General features: G+C 39.4%; 1 protein-coding gene across 1 annotated transcript; it reads left to right on the top strand.

Annotated features, from left to right (window-relative positions):
• Nucleotides 1-10,976: 10,976 nt before the first annotated feature.
• Nucleotides 10,977-15,308, top strand: npas4b (neuronal PAS domain protein 4b). Its single transcript, XM_056446684.1, has 8 exons — nucleotides 10,977-11,334; nucleotides 11,944-12,098; nucleotides 12,177-12,279; nucleotides 12,494-12,785; nucleotides 12,883-12,992; nucleotides 13,123-13,258; nucleotides 13,518-14,872; nucleotides 14,965-15,308. Exons 1-8 carry the CDS (start codon nucleotides 10,977-10,979, stop codon nucleotides 14,988-14,990), a joined length of 2,535 nt encoding a protein of 844 aa, XP_056302659.1. The 3' UTR covers nucleotides 14,991-15,308.
• The last annotated feature ends 2,520 nt before the right edge of the window (nucleotides 15,309-17,828 follow it).

The raw sequence follows: 17,828 nt of genomic DNA on the forward strand, positions 1-17,828 counted from the left end.
GTGGCCTTTGGTGCTATTTTTGTGGCTTAGAATGGTAATATTACACTGAGTTATAAGCGGAGTAATTTTCCTGTCCACCCCCTCAAACACGCGTCACAATCAGCCCATTAAAGCATATTATTCCCTGATAGCTATGAATGATTGAAACAATAGATGTACACTCATTGTTGTGTAATTTTAAATGTTGCCTTTTCCCCTATTTTTTCCATCCCACACAAATCAGCTCTACAACTTCAAGATGAAAAATTACCTTTTAAATTATTTGATATGTCTGGCTCCAACATACATATCACATTGAAAGTCACTTAAATCATCTTTCTTCCCTATACTAATGGTCATTTTGAACTTATTGACCACATCTAAATGGCAGGTGCATTGAGTTACTGCTGTGTGATTGGCTGATTAGATATTTGCATTAACAAATACACTCACCGGCCACTTTATTAGGTACACCGGTCCAACTGCTCATTAACACACATTTTTAATCAGCCAATCACATGACAGCAGCTCAGTGCATATAGAAATGTAGACATGGTCAAGACCAGTGTTTCCCAACCCTGTTCCTGAAGGCACACCAACAGTACACATTTTCAACCTCTCCCTAATCAAACACACCTGAATCAACTTATAACATCAGAAGAGACTCCAACACCTGAGGTTAATGGGTCAGAAAAGGGAGACATCCAAGTCACTTTGAACGTGGCATGGTTGTTGGTGCCAGACGGGCTGGTCTGAGTATTTCAGTAAGTGCTGTTCTGCTGGGATTTTCACGCACAACCATCCCTAGGGTTTACAGAGAATGGTTTGAAACAAAAGAAAATATCCAGTGAGCGGCAGTTTTGTGGGCACAAATGTTTTGTTGATGCCAGAGGTTGGAGTGAAGGTATGTAGAAGAGCATCACTGACTGCACAACACGTCCAACCTTGAGGCGGATGGGCTACAGCAGCAGAAGACCACACCGGGTGCCACTCCTGTCAGCTAGAAACAGGAAACTGAGGCTACAATTCGCACAGGCTCACCAAAATTGGACAATGGAAGATTGGAAAAACGTTGCCTGGTCTGATGAGTCTCGAACAACAAGAAAGCATGGATCCATCCTGCCTTGTATTAACAGTTCAGATTAACAGGTGGTGTAATGGTGTGGGGGATATTTTCTTGGCTCACTTTGGGCCTATTAATTCCAATTAAGCATCGTATCAACGCCACAGCCAACCTGAGTATTGTTGCTGACCATGTCCATCCCTTTATGACCACAGTGTACCCATCTTCTGATGGCTACTTCCAGCAGGATAATGCACCATGTCGTAAAAGCGGGAATCATCTCAGACTGGTTTCTTGAACATGACAATGAGTTCACTGTTCTCAAATGGCCTTCACAGCCACCAGATCTCAATCCAATAGAGCACCTTTGGGACGTGGTGGAACGTGAGATTGGTATCATAGACGTGCAGCTGAAAAATCTACAGCAACTGCTTGATGCAAAAAAGGGGTCCAACCCAGTACTAGTAAGGTGTACCTAAAAAGTGGCCGGTGAGTGTAGTTGAACAGATGTAAATAATAAAGTAGACAGTGTGTAAAGACAAAAAAAGGACTCCAATTTAAAATCAGCGAGAAACAGTGTAGCAGTCTACTTACTCAAAATGCATATAGACTTACAAAACAACCATGCGACACGTGCATCACGTCAAAATCATACACATGAGACATGCATACCACGTTTGAATCAAATGTGAAACACTCATGAAACACAAGTGGAACACAAATGAAACATGAAGTGCATGTAACAAATGTGAAATATACAGTACACCTGAAATGCAAAATGTATACATTGAACATGGAACATGAGAAAAAATCCCATTTTTGCATGTTTTTTTTAATTATTTTAATTTATTATGTCTGAAGCTGATATTAGATGCTGCGCATCGTTGGATTTGCTCTTCAGTATTAGGACTCTCAGTAGTGATTATTAAACCACACTGAACTGAGCTGAACTGAACTGAACTTAAACACTGAAACCTGAACTGACACTGTTCCAATTTACTGTGACCTTCTATGTGAAGCTGCTTTGACACAATCTACATTGTAAAAGCGCCATACAAATAAAGGTGAATAAATAAATAAATGTAATTTCAATCTCGCAATAAAAAGCCATTGGAAAGATTATATTCTAAGGCTTAGTTTTAGGGTCATTTTTTGGAATCTAACAATCCTTTTCTAACCAAAAACCTTTAAATATCACTGTTGTCTAAAAAAAATCTAAATTAATAATCCGATACTGTTTATAACAGATTTTTAGCAAAGTTTGGATCATGGTGAAACTTTAGAAGTACATATATTCAAGCAGGCTTTATAGATTTTCTATTTCAGATCAATGAGACTATGGTTAAAGACTATATCTTTCTGTTGGGCTCAAATTGATGTGCTTGAGAAGAACCATCAGTCGCATCTCTTGTAATGCGCAAATTTTGTTACTAAGATACTGCAGCTCCGTTGCCATGGGTGCGGAGATACAGAGATGGTCAAGTATCAGCTTATAGTATAAACCCTCAAACCAAAAAAGAAGAATTAGTCAAGAAAATGAGACAAAGTCAAGGATATCTGCGAGAGAGGCGCATCAAGCATTTCATTACTGCAGTGACATTTCCATCACAACAATAAGAATAACAAAACACTGAATTTTTTTGTGAGCCATGAGATGCCAACAGAAGTCAATAATAACAGGCGGGCATCTGAATCAAGAAATTTCCTGGAAAATGGAAAGTAAGACAATTATCCAACTGTTCATCCGATTCTTCGAAAAATGACCAGAGTTCAATGCATATTAAAAAGACATGTGAACAGATTATGAGCATTACACATTTTCTCCAAGAAATCCCAGCCCCCATCTTTGTGATTTGAGCAGATGGCCATGCCACCCACGTAATAAACAAAAGTGTCCAGTGGGAGCTCAGAGGTTACGGTGGCATCTCCATCTCTCTCCCAAGGGCCGATGCGCATCATCCAGCAAAACTTTTAATTAATATTGATAGCATATGTTCTGAGCGACGTCAAAAGCTGCGCCCGTCCAATTACGGCCATTACGGTTCAAAGGCTCGGAGATTTAGCTATTTGATCCGTAATGGCAATAATTGCAATGGATGGAGATGAAAAAGATGCACGTAAAGGATGTAAGGTATTACAAACAGGATGTGTGATTCAGGCTTATTTACTCTGTGACATGGGAAGCGGTTGGATGGATGGATACCAGATATGCTGAAGAGAAAAACAAAGGTGACCTATTAATCTGAACACATGCACAAGTCGCCAAAGTCCATCAAACACATGCGAGTCTGTCCTTGAGATGTATATTTATAACCTTATAGAGAACTGAAATAATTGAGCACTGTTGCTGGGGGTTAAAAATAGCCTGCGCGACTAAGGAAAAAGAAAAGCAAGTGCAGTTACAAGGTTGCAGATTGAACAGGCTTCATCAGCGGGAGGAGGGGGATGTGTGTGTGTGTGTGTGGGTGAGAACTTTAGCTCTTGTACATTTGCTGGTCCAGGTTTGAAACTTCTGTATACATGCAGAATGCATATGTGAACGTTTTTGCACTCTCATTGAGGTCATGACATGTTTTCTTTTATTATTTATATATATATTATCGTCCCCGAGGCTCGCTTTTAATATCTGCATTCAATCATTTGGCAGAAGCTTTTAAACCAGGCAAAATGAAGGCAATAGATGTAATTAAAGACATCCATATGTAAATGATTTGACAATTCCAAGTGTGGAGGAAAAGTTAATTTTTAACAAACGTGGATGATTATGATATATTGTATTTCTATGTGGTTTCAGGACCTTAGCATGATTTAATTTTTATTCAGCTTAGTCACTATATTCATCAAGGGTTGCCACAGCGGAATGAACCGCCAATTTATCCAGCATATGTTTTACAAAGCGGATGCCCTTCCAGCTGCAACCTAGTACTGGAAAACACCTATACACACTCATTCACACACATTCCCTATGGCCAATTTAGTTTATTCAATTCACTTATAGCGCATGTGTTTGGACTGTGGGGGAAACCGGAGCACCCGGAGGAAACCCATGCCAACACGGGGAGAACATGCAAACTCTACACAGAAATGCCAACTGACCCAGCCGGGACACAAACCAGCGACCTTCTAGCTGTGAGGCGATCGTGCTATGCGCTGAGCCACCATGTTGCTGACATGTTTTTGTTAATTATTATTGTCTTGTGTGGAAAAGTACAGCAGGCCAGTAATGTAACCTTAAAGAACTGATATAAGCTGGAGAAAGCCCTCCCTTCTTTGTCACACTCTGCAGCGACCTGTATGACTGTCCAGCCTGATCTCACGAGAAAACGTAAGTATTTTATGTTTTGTCAGTTTAGTGGCTAATTCGTACAAGTTCAGTCTTTCGAAATTGTACGATTTTAAAAAGAAGGCGTGGCACCTAACCCCACCCCTAAACCCAGCCGTCATTGGGGGATGAGCAAATCGTACTAAATTGTACGAATTAGATCGTACGAATTCATACGAATTAACCACTAATCAAAAAGTTACGAATTGCCATGAGATTGTGTTGCACTATCTGACCCTCTTGCAAGAGATTGAAATCATTATTAAAAGGTGCAGTAGGCAATCTGCTAAAATGCTAACCGGTTAGCATAATTTCTTTGAAACCCAGTCCTTCCCCTGCCATCCAAAGCTCCTGAAATTACAAATGAACACATTAAAGATGACAGCAGACAACTCACTAGATCATGTGATTCGCCAGTTAGAAAAATTTACAGTAATTTATAATACTACAAATCGAAAAACTATTATATCTAGCACGATTTCAGTTGTGTAGCAAGCAGAACTTGTCATAATGTGCAATATTTCATGTACACAAGGATCACTGGTCTCACTCTCTCACATGCTTTGTCCTGGCGGGGTGCAGGAATTAGACTTATTACTAAGCCATACTTGCATGCTATTTCAGAGTGAATATTTAGAGTAGTGGTAAACAATATAGAGAGCGCGTCACAGGTCGTCATTGTTCAATAATCAACCAATGTAATTATAAAACCAACGTCACCTCAGTAAAGCAGGCTAGGCGGAACAGCACCATTTACTGATGTTTTGTTGTTAAACTAAATAAAAAGCTACATTATCGATGCTGTAAAAGGTCTCTTATGAAATTGAAAATAGTCAAATCAATCTTTTGCTGAAATTTTTCAGTGGCTGAACAACACTTCTGTGCATATAACCCATTTGTAAAACAACACAATCTACATCCACTTTGCGTGACTAAAAGAGTTTTAAAACTGAACATTACCTGTCTAAGAGAAATACTTCAGCCATGGTGTCGTCTTTCCTCCACCATGCAAAAGTAACTCCAATATAGATTCAGGATTTTAAAGGTTTTGATGCAGCAGATTTTTTTTTTAACCACTGTCACTCTCTTTCTTGTGTGCATGTGCACGCGCAAACGGTAGATCTGCATGAATGGCTGCAGATGTTCAAATCTACATTTGTTGACAGACAGTTTGGGCTACTTATCAGGGACTTATGGGAATTGTCGGCCCGACAATATTTAATTGGATGAACATTTTTTACTCTTATGCCTTACCCAGAATTTAAAAATACATATGAATACATTTAGATTATTTACTTTAGTCATTATTATTAGAATATAAAGAGACTTTCACCCAGGAAAACAAAAAATGTTTCTGAAAACAATCACCTACTGCCCCTTTAAATATAATAGGACATGGTTGTCTCTTATTTAGTGATGGAATTTTCTAATTGCCACCACACCAGTTAATGCAGAGCACAGCGCTATATATCATGCAAACTAGATACAAATTTCAGATACCAAAAAATCTTAGATACAAATTTGAGAATCATTTATATACTCTTGAATAAAACACACAGCAAGAAGGTTGATGGTTCAAGTTCCAGCTGGATCAGGAGGAGTTTGCATGTTCTCCCTGTGTTCACGTTGGTTTCCCCCAGTCCAAAGACATGCAGTATAAGTGAATTTATTAAACTAGAGTGGCCAAAATTCGAGAGTTTGTGGATGTTTCCCAGCAATGAGGGTTGTACTCTCAGTGTTGGTTTGCGGATAGAAGGGCATCCTCTCTGTGAACCCATTTGAAAACTAACTGGTGGTTCATTTCACTGTGGTGGCCCTTGATAAAAGCATGGAATAAGATGGAGAGTGAGTGAGTGAAGTTGTTCCAAAATAATTGACATTTAAAATGTGAACGTTATTTGGAGTTTTAGTTGTGACTATACTGTGCTCAGTATAAAATAACCAAGTCACCTCAACAAAAATGGAGATTAAAGAGTAAAAAGAGTAAAACAAAATTTTCAAACAATAAAAAAAGAGTAAAAATCTAAAGTTAGAGCATTCAGAAATGAGAAGTCCTTGCATTGGAATGATTCTCTCAGACGCTGCTAGTCTTTTACAGACATTAGTCTCTCTCAGCACATCACTAGTCTCTTACAGACATTACTAGTCTCTACTGCTGTGCTGTGATCTTGATGAGCTCTTCAGTCTCATTTATAGTCTAAAAGTGCTAGCTTGTTGTAACCCAATGTATGTTTCAAATATGGATAAACCCAACCTTTGGGTTTAAAAAATCATTTAAATTTAAGAAATTTACCCAACATTGGATTCGTCCATATAAGTCGACAATATTGGTTATGACAACCCAGCATTTTATTGCACAGTTCACTAACTGTGATAGATTTCCCAGCCCATAAATTTGTCACCAACATTTATCAAAATGTAAATGTGAACTCTATTTCTTTTAAGCTTCGAGGAACTGCTTTACTTGTTCTGAAGAGACAGGGCTCATTGTCCTGCATGAAAAATGCTTCTGATTGAGTGATGGATGCAGGGAAGGAACCAGCTCAGGCTCACTGGAAATACAGCCAGCTTCTTTGTGAAAAGTAAAATACAATGCTCCAGCTACGTTTTGTTGCAGGTTTCAGATGACACATCCACTAGAGGGCGCTGTCTACATTTTAGCAAATCTGAAATGCATTACCTAGGGTAAGATTTGTTGTATGTTTTAGATCCACATTCTTAGCTCTTTAGATCACCTACCACAGGTGTCAAACTCAGTTCCTGGAGGGCCGCAGCTCTGCACAGTTTAGCTTTAACTCTAATTAAACACACATGAATAAACTAATTGAATCCTTCAGGCTTGTTTGAAACCTCCAGGTAAGTGTATTGAAGCAGGGTTGGAAGTAAACTGTGCAGGGCTGTGGCCCTCCAGGAACTGAGGTTGACACCTCTGACCTAGAACAATGAATCACTGACCAAACCCTTCCCTAAACCCATACAACAGTGTTTCAAACGCAATCATAAGAGCAAACTTCACTGCGACTACAATGTTTTACCTTTATTTTAAAAATCTTTTGTGAGTCATGTTTTTCTGGACTCAAATCTGAGCACGCTGCAAGTACAACACCATTTAAAGTAAGCTAAACTGACCATACCCACAAAATTGTCCGTATGGAGATAGATATGTGAGTCAAACTCCTTTACAATTAATCGATACTCGTAACTACCAGAAAACATTTATTAAACCATCACACTTCACCACCACCATGACATCTACGCTCTCTTTTTTGTTCAGTCTTTTCCCAATTTGACAGCAGATGTTTCCCATCATTTTGCTTGCAGCAATGTATTGAACTTTGGAGCAGTTCTCCGTCCACACAACATGCTCCTCAGCAAACGTTTAATCTGGCCTTTTGATTCTTTCTTCTGATGAAGGTTTAGTCTCTGCAGAATTAACTTTCAATCTAAATTCTCTTAAATATTATAAACATATACTGTATGTTAAGATACAGATCCTAATACCAGTTCAGCACTGAACTGGTGATCAATTCCAGCTCACATTTCTCAATAGATGTGCCAAAGATTAGTTCAAGCTCTGAAAAAGTTTCATGAATGATAAAAGTTTTCGCATGCTTTAAAGAACTTTTATTTTTACGAGTTTATAATATGAATAAGCCTTCATTAAAGCAAAATACAAAAGACAATCAGTGTAATTGCATCTTGAATGAGTGAGAAGGGTCATATGATGACACAGCTTGAATGATCAAAGCACATGCAGATGAAAATAGCAAGGACAATTTGGCCACAGAGAGCTCTGAAGATCCAGTATATTGTTTTCAAGTGGTATGAATCATGAGAAGGCACATGTACAGTACATGAGCAGACTCTCGTACATATGACTTTGGATAAACAAAGTTTGTTGAGTTCCAACATCAGCTGATTGTTGCTGTCCTCAGTCATGTCCTGATCAGAGCGTTGCCAGGCAACAGATGATCATTTTCTTTAAAGTGAAAGAGCGGAGACCTTGATTCTTTTGGTTTTAAAATAAACATGAAGATAAAGAAGAAGAAACTATTAAACCAGACAAGTGTCCTTCAAACTGTTCATTCACTGATTACTTCTCTTTCACAACACACACACACGCACACACACACACACACACACACACACACACACAATCAATCAGTGAATAAGAAACTATTTTGATGTTTTATTCAAATAAAGTTTACTAAAAAAATAAATCATTTAAGAGTTTTAAAACTAAAATATTATAATCTATTAGTAATCAGTAATATTAATCTGATTTCCTTGGATTTCAAGGCTTATATATGGGGAGGAGTGGAGAGCATGAGACTGATTCCTGTGACGCTCCAGGGACTGATGAGGTCCAGCTTCCAGCCTCCGGCACTTGGACTGCAGCTCTGCACAAAACGTTTGGCCAGTGGAGAAATGCTCGTGCCCATCTGAGCCTGGTTCTCTCGAGGTTCTTTCTTCACCTTCGCCAATTAAAGATATTAAAAGATATTAATATAACTTGACATTACTTAAAATACCATGTTTTGGCATCAAAACTTAAACAGGTGTGTTTAACTTACTCATTAGGAAACAAAAACTTTTAATTAATATTTTAAGTTCTCTGAACTTAACGTTTTAATTTCTTTACACGATTCACCGTGTCTCTGTTTAAAATGATTGGTTGTGCTTGAAATTCTGTCTTGACAACTACGCTGATTGGTCAATATATGTTGTATGACACAAGGCGGCCATTTTGTTTGTGATGCTGAATTTTGCTGAAGCGCAGCAGGACAGAGGCACTACCTGAACCCATCTGATGAAAAAGAAAAGTTAAATTAATAAGTAGATATACTTATATACATTTTTCTTAATTGATATACATGCAGGGGCCTCGCCTCACAGCAAGAAGGTCACTGGTTCGAGCCCCAGCTGGGTCAGTTGGCATTTCTGTGTTGAGCTTGCATGTTCTTCCAGTGTTTGCGTGGGTTTCGGTTTCCCCCACAGTCGAAACACATGCGTTATAGGTGAATTTGGTTCGCTAAATTGTCCATAGTGTGTGTGTGTATATCCTGGTCCTCCAGGTTTGTGGTTGAGTGTTGGACTAACGACGCACCTTATAAAAACTAGATGGAACGAAACACCAACATGGTGCGGCTAAATATCAACTTCAATATAAACAGCTCTGGGAGTAAGTAAGTAAGAAAAATTTGGAAGTTTAGTCTATTAGCCATTTTACATTATCTGTGCTCAAACATTTAAGTTATCCGTTATAAACATTTATTTTAATTTAATGAAGAGACCACATTTAGTCAACTGAATTAATTGAGTTTGAGTATTCAATTTTCCATTACTCAGACGAGCTGAGGGAATCACTTCCCTCAAATCATTTGAGTAGTCTCAACTTGTTAGAGTTTACAGTGTATTTAAAAAATAAATCGTTATAAAAAAGCAAATTGTAATTTGCAGTACATGTTTTTCATTTCAATTGTAATAAATGCAAATATATTAATGCTTATTTTTACTTAAAAGTAGAAAAAAGCACTGTATGCATGTCAGAAGGGTCAAATGTCAACCATGTTACCATGATTTTCTGGAGATTATGAACTTATTTATGTGTAGCCAACTACATTAATACATATGAACACCTAAAATTATATTATACAAGATGTATTTATATTTTATTTTATGTGTCTTTCCAGAGACTTTGTGACTAATTGGGCACCTATATTAGTACTTATAGATGGTATGATGTTTCCTTTTTTCTTCTTTTATTCTTACCTCCATCTATCTATTGACTTATTTACTTATATTCTTTTTTTTAAGAATAATTTCTATAACCCATTGCACATTTTTGGTTAAACTTGCCTTTGATTATGTATGTAAATGATTTCAAAATTATGTCATTTTGATAACCTTAAACATGTTATGAGAAATAAATAAATAAATGATGTAATGATGAATAAAGCAATATATCAATTATATTATTATATAGAATATTTTTTCCTCATAAAATACTTAATATAATACTTTACAAACTTTTCAATATCAAACAAACTATAGGTTATTTCGGAATGGCGCTGTGATCGTGAGCCGTCAATTGCTTTAACTGTAAAATGAATTCCATGGACCATATTTAGTGCGGAGGAGGGGGTCTGTCGTTGGAAAAAAAAACACTTATTTTTTAAAATCGTGGTTATTGTTTGTTTTCTATTTTCATTGCATGGGTGGCATGATGTAACTGTGATTATCTGCCTCCTACTAATCGCGCTGATTAAGGAGCTCAACCACTGTTTCAATTAACATATCTCTAAATTTTTAAATATAACTTCTTACTTCCAAAGCCGTCCTGTGTTTCCCTGAAGCCCAGCAGCGAGATTCAGTCAGTCATGCACCTGCTCCGAGCGCGCAACAGGGCGGAGAGTTTGGACCGCTGCCTGCCTTTAGATTTGTCCAAATCTGGCTCTGCGCGCTGAAAGGGATCCCGTATTTATTCTACGTCACCACCACAGCAGCAAAACGAGAAATACTTGGAGATCTGATTCAAGTCCATCTTTTTGCGAGCGCCCCCTCCCATCAGTTCCTCAGGCGCGCGCTCTCTATATAAACGATCTGGAGGCAATGTTTCCATCAGAAAGCAGACCAACAGTAAAACTACAGGATAAATGGGCAAAGAAACGATGGTCTTTCCAATTGCTGAGTAGTTTATCCAGAACTTTAAAGAAGTTATGTTCGAGTAGCTCTCATTGCAGCTGTTTTCACTCGATTATTCGTCCATTTCAACGATTCTTCGGACCCGAGAAAATGTACCGGTCCACTAAAGGAGCCTCGAAAGCTCGGAGGGATCAAATCAACGCGGAAATCCGCATCTTGAAGGAACTTCTGCCCATCTCTGATGCTGACAAAGCTCGTCTTTCCTACCTTCACATCATGTCACTAGCCTGCATTTACACAAGGAAGTCCGTCTTTTTCTCTCAAGGTAGGGTTGAACTGACAACTTGTGGTTTTGTGTTGAGGGTTGTACTAATGTAAAGTAGTGTTTTAGATAAATGTTTTGGTATTTAGACTATTTAAAGCAGAATTTAGGACGTAAGAAGCTACTTTCTAAAACTTATTTTATTTTTTTAAATTAATAAGATAAACTCCAAACATGTTGAGTTGAAATTGTGATCCTCACTTAAAAAAAATGTGTTCAATCCTAAATTAAATTCAACTTTAAAACCAAAGGTTGGTTTTGACCTAAATTTGAGTTGAAAGAACCCTGTATTTGCTTAAATACAGTATGTTATACCTGTAGTGCAACAACAACAATAATAATAACATCAAATAATAATAAAAAAATCAGAATAATCATTCTTTAAAAAAAAAAAAAAAATTAAAACAAATAATAATAAATGCATTTTTGCCATTTTAAATGTATATAAAAAAACAATGTTCAGATATTTGTAAAATAAAATAAGTTTTTCTTCCTGCGTTGTGAGCAATCTCTGTCCAGAGTTCTGAAAGTTGCTCTGTCTATGGTGCTGATATTGACCTGTCTGTATGGAATCGGCTTTAACATATTTCCTTTTCTTTCTATCCTCATCAGCTGCAGCAGGTCACGATGTAAGCGGAAGCCTCTTGTCTTTGCCAGAGCTCTCGGATTTCCTGCACACACTCCCAGGATTTCTCCTAGTGCTGACAAGTGAAGGAAAACTCCTGTATCTGTCAGACAATGTCGCAGAGCACCTGGGTCATTCCATGGTGAGGAGCATCAATGCACATTTAACATTAATTATAATTATTAATTGCATGTGAAACTAAATATGTGTGTTTATTCAGGTGGATCTGGTGGCTCAGAGTGATAGCGTGTATGATATTATTGACCCAGCTGATCACTTCATCATGAAGGGCAACCTTGTACCAGTCACCACACCTGAAACAGGTATTTTCAAATAGAACCACCCGGGATTATTGTATTCCTAAAATGTGCAGTCAGCAAGTAACATTCACTTATGTAGGGTACTTGACTATTGTTTTGAAATGACCAAAAAATTATATCATTGTATTATGCCACAAAGTAATGTCTAAAGTCATAAAATTCCAGAAATTAAATAGCATTTGATGGTAAAATTCTTTTATTATTTGTTTTTGTCCAGACCGCCTCTTTCGCTGCCGGTTCAGCACTTCAAAATTTGTAAGGAGGCAGGGATCTGGCAACAAACAGGCGCTAGTTCGGGCTCGCTGTCTGCCGCCTCCATACCATGCATCCCCCTACTGGACGTCCAACCCAGTGTGGGTGTGTTTCTGCTCCCCATTGGAGGCCAGCATGCCTCAGCTTTCATCATCCAGGAACCCTCTTCCAACCCCACCCGCGGAGCAGTCTTTCCTGCTGTCTTGTTTCCAGTCTCAGCACAGCCGGGACATGAGGATCCACACAGTACAGGACAGGTACAGTAAAGTCCCATTAGCCTGTTTGATGATGAGTGTGTGTGTTTGAGTGTGAAGAAATAATCTGTTGCTCTCTCTCTCTCTCTCTCTCTGACAGTGTAAGTGTTTATCTTGGCTATGATATCGAGACTCTGCGTTCCCGCTCGTGGTACAGTCTGATTCATCCTCGCGATCTCTCGCACGCCTCTGCACAACACTGCGCCCTGTGTGAGTATTTATTTATTTATCTGTCTTAATTTTTACAGTGTTAGTTGGGAGTGTGAGGTTTATACGATGTATCAAAGGTCTGGCTGTGGTGAATGTGGGTTATTGATTGGTCATTGATTTTGTTTTTTAGTGCATGATGGAGGCGAGAGGCAGGTGGAGATGGTGGTCCAGGTGGAGGCAGCAGATCACTCTTGGGTTTGGCTCTACATTGTTCTTCAGCTGGAGACTGGAGAATATCCCATCAACAGCCACAACTATGTCATAAGGTATAAAGAATACCAATGTTTAAGCTTTTAATATAATGTGAAATAAAAGCAGTTCTGTTTGCATTTGTAGTTAATATCAATGTAATAATAATAATAATAATAATAATAATAATAATAATAATAATAATAATAATAATAATAATAATAATAATAATAGTATAATACTGAATACATGTTTAGATTTTAAACAATTATTATATTCATTATTAATTAGTTTATTGAATAATCTTGACACTATGTTATTATTTTCCTCCCTCAGTGAGTCTGAAGCCTGGTCAGTGCGTCAGCAGTTGTACTCAGAGCAGAACCAACTGGCTCTCCTGTACCAGGAGTCACGCCAGAGCTCTGACCCTCTGTCCAGCCCAGATCAGGTCTTCACACCCAGCAGCAGCGGCCTGTCCTCCCAGTCTTTCGACTTCAGCTTCACCACTTCTGGACGAAGCTCCTCTGAAGAGCTCCCTGGTACCTCTGCCCCATCCAGCATGACATTCGACCCCATTCAGGGCGAAGAGATCCACTCACAGCCTCACGGTGGTGGTCACCAGATGTGGCGATCAGCCATGACCATTTCCCCCGAACATCTAAGTAACATCAATCTTTCTACTGTTCCCCAATCCCAAGTTGCCCCTCCACCCCTTCCTCCATTCAAAGCTCCTCCAAAGCGCCAAAGATCGGAGGAGTTTATCTGCACACCCCCTTACACCCCAAGACTCAGTGGGGGGAGTTTCATATTTGGTGATGAAACATTTAGATCATCAGATCATAGCAAAGCAGCTAAAATGAGGCAGCCTATAACCTCAGCCACCAACATTGGTCCTGCTCAACCCTGCCGCAAGCGTCTTTACGAAACTTTGCCTCCTACACCAGACAGCCCAGGCAGTGACGAATGCATTCTCATGGCGCTGCCGGAAATCAGAGGCCCTCTCTACGTAGACGTCCCACATTTACCGTTTCACGCTCCCCCAGAAGGCCTTCTAACCCCTGAGGCCTCACCCACCAAGAAGCCCTGTTTGAGTTTCTTCCCTCGGGATGACGAAACTGAAAGAGAGCGAATAGAAATCTCGCTCCTGGCTCAGTACATCAGCACTTTAGCTGAAGGTTTCTGTCACAGCCACCCACAAGACGCATCAGCTCCCCCTCATCACGCCAACTCCTCGCTGGCTCACATTGATGTCTTAATGTTTGAGGAGAAAGCAGTAGATGACATCCCTCTGCCAAATCTGCCATCCACCTCTCCAGTGCCTCCCTCACCTTACTCATCAGTGCCATCCTACTCCCAGTGCCGCAGCTCCCCTGTCCAGGAGGAGGCGGCGGTGACTCTGATTGGTGTAAACCACCTCTGTAGCGTCCAGTTGACGCACTGTAATCGCATGAACGAGGGTGGGCTGCAGGATGGCGAGAGACCCGACGAGGACATGGAGATGATGTCCTCCCAAAGGTCCAGTGAAGCTCCTGCCCTTACCCCTGCTCTGCCTTGTGCCCAGTCCCTCCTAGAGGAGCTGGTCACCATGGAACCTGTGTTTGGGGCAGCTGTCCCAATGACTCCTGCCGACAGGCAGCAAGATGAGTTGTATCAACTCCCTCATCAAGGCGGACCACAGATGTTCTACCAAGGTGAGAGATGATCACCTCTTTGCCATTGAAGTTCCAATAAGTCAAAGTTTTCTTATCTAATCTGTGTGTTTTTTCTGTCTCTTTTCTTCCAGATGGAACCAGTGATCACATGTTTTAACATAAGTCTGTGACTTAATCAATGAAGTATGGCATATTGTCATCTTTTACAAACCTATTTTCTGGAATAATGTGTCAGAGCTGTATCAAAAGTGTATAAAGATTTATTTATGTTTATATCTGAATATCATGAAGTCACATGAACATGCATCCTATTCATATTGGACTGTCACTTTGGGGAAAAGTACTTAAAGTAACATAACGGCAATTGCCACTTTGTATTCACTTATAGTGAAGATTGTGCAGGAAGAATATGTTTATGAATAACAATTGTATCTTCGTAGAGTTCTACGGTCAAGTAGAGGACTGATTCCTACAGTACTTTTCATTGTGCCTGTGCATGAAAATCATAGAAAAATCTTCATAATAAACTATATTGCTTTATGATGTTTTGTCTTTCATGAGTTGTTTGGAGATGCAGAAGATACAATTTCCTTACACTGTTTACAATAAAGGTTATTATGTGCATTATAAACAAAGCTTATCAAAAAGTGGCACAGAAGCCCTTCTGAAGTGGCATGAATGAAACATGCATAGTTTTGTCTGGCTAGTATGTTTCACTTTGTCTTTTTGGATTGGAAACACATTCATACTCTAAAGTAGAGTTCACCAAACCTATTCCTTGAGGGCCGGTATGCTGCAGGGTTTAGCTCCAACCTGCCTCGACACACCTGCCTGGAAGCTTCAGGTATGCCTAGAAAGACTTTGATTAGCTTGTTCAGGTGTGTTTATTTAGGGTTGAAGCTAAAATCTGCAGGACTCTCTGGGAGTGTTGTGTAGTTACCTCTGCTTAAAGTGTGTAGAAGTTCTTACAGAGGAAGAGGGGATATTAATCTTCCGCACACTAAGGTATTGTTTGAGAAACCTGAAATGGTTCTTCTATGACATTTAAACACCCCCTCCCCTTTTACTTTTAAGAGGGCATTAGATGTACCACATTTCTTCTCTTCACAAAGAATATCCTTGAATTCTATGCTCTCCTGTTTTCCAAATATGCATATGAGTGTCAATTAAGTGCATCAAAGCGAGGTTCATCGTTGTTCGTTTATTATTGCTGCCCCCTCTATTGTTTCCTCCTCTCTCACACATTCATTCACTGCCTTTTTAGAGTGTCACCATGGTTTCCTAGGACCGACTGACGCAGATGATGAGGTGCTATCTGTTTTTTTCTGACGTAGGCTCTTGACTCAGAGGCACAGTGGAGACAATCAGCCTCCTACACGCATATATGTCCGCTGAACACATGCTGTACAGTGAATAGTCAGCCCACACTTTCCCATTATACCTGCAAGCTCACGATAATACCCTATATGGCCTTTCCTCTCAAAATCTGCTTCCATTTTTTCCTCTTGTTGCTGGGGAAAGCGAGATCTTCCTTTCGTAATCTCCACCTCTGGTGCCCCTAAACCATTGTTTGCTTGTCATTTACCCAGTTGTGCACCTTTTCATTGAGTCCGACATCCGGTGCTGCACTGCTGACCCTCCCACATATGACCATGGGCCAGACACCCCCCCTCCCCCTCCCAGCGTCCAGAAATACACTCCATCCTATGAGTTTTATCTGAATAAAAGTCTCTCTCATGTCTTCTCTTCCTGTCCTTGTGCGAATGATGCTCTTTCAGCAAATGAAGAGGAATAAAAATAGACCGGATTGAAAGGAGGAGGAAAAATGGGGAATGGGGAGCGCTCGGAAGGTGCACAAGGACTTTTAGGTGCTTATTCATCCTTCTTTCCTCCCACTCCTCCAATCAGTTAGCTGAGTTTCTTTTCATCCTCCCTCTTTCACACATCTGTGCTTTCTCATTCATATGGTCCCATTCATTAGGACCCTCTCTCCTTATGACTCACCCTTACCTCTTTAACATCTCTCCCTTCTCTCGCTCTCCATCGTCCTCCAGATACGTCCACACAAACAGCCAGTGTCCACTTAAATGATAATGGAAATGCAAAAATTAAGAAGCTCTCATCTTGTTTTCTGGAAAATATGATGAAAACAACCACCTACATTGTCTGTACTATTAAAAGATGTACAAAACATGTGCTTGCACTCGAATGCCATGGTGCGACATCAAAAGAACACTTAAATTATATTGGCAGAAATGAAGCAAAGAAAACAAAACAAAACAAAAGATTGAGAATAAGAATTTTTCAACAGGCTCTTCATCTCTGGGCCTTATTAGACGATATTCTCAGCTCTCGCCTCTCACCATGGCCTCATCACCAACTTGAAGTCTGATTTAATATCTTCTTTTTGATTTGTCAGCTAAGACTGCTCAATGCTGACGTTCAGTGGTCATTAATGAGAATTGTAGACAATGTGAAGATATGTTGATGATTAAAACAAATACATTTATACACTGTAAAACCCCAAAAAAGTTAAGGTAACTCAAACCATTTAAGTTCAAAAAGGAATCCTAATGAGGACTGTGATCTTAATCCATTTGAGTAAACGATGCAATTTAAACACAGTAAAACCTTTTAAATGAAGAGAACTCAAACCAACTGAGCACTGTAAAACCCAATAAGTTAAGGCAACTCAAACCGATTGAGGAAATCAATCGCTACAAACCATTTGAGTTTAAAAAAACGAATCTATACTGTGAACTTACTCCATTTAAGTTGAAGTAATAAGATTTTTAATTAACTCATTACCTTCAACAAGTTCAAAACTTTTTTCAAATGAGTAGAATTAACTTTTAGTAAATTTTGAGTAAAAGGTGCAGTAGGATACCTGCCACAATGCTAACCTGTTAGCATAAATCTCTGAAACACAGTCCCTCCCCTGCTGTCCAAAGCCACGCCTCCTGAAAACATGCGCATGCGTGCACTTTAGAGATGT

This window comes from Danio aesculapii, chromosome 21, assembly GCF_903798145.1.
Source record: "Danio aesculapii chromosome 21, fDanAes4.1, whole genome shotgun sequence".
In the NCBI taxonomy this organism is placed as follows: Eukaryota; Metazoa; Chordata; class Actinopteri; order Cypriniformes; family Danionidae; genus Danio; species Danio aesculapii.

What these genes read in the sequence shown, in the direction of transcription:
- npas4b (XM_056446684.1), top strand. Translation starts at nt 10,977, where the DNA reads ATGTTTCCATCAGAAAGCAGACCAACAGTAAAACTACAGGATAAATGG. An exon ending in GTCCGTCTTTTTCTCTCAAG is followed by an intron (nt 11,335 to 11,943) that starts GTAGGGTTGAAC and finishes TATCCTCATCAG; the next exon opens with CTGCAGCAGGTCACGATGTA. An exon ending in AGCCACAACTATGTCATAAG is followed by an intron (nt 13,259 to 13,517) that starts GTATAAAGAATA and finishes TTCCTCCCTCAG; the next exon opens with TGAGTCTGAAGCCTGGTCAG.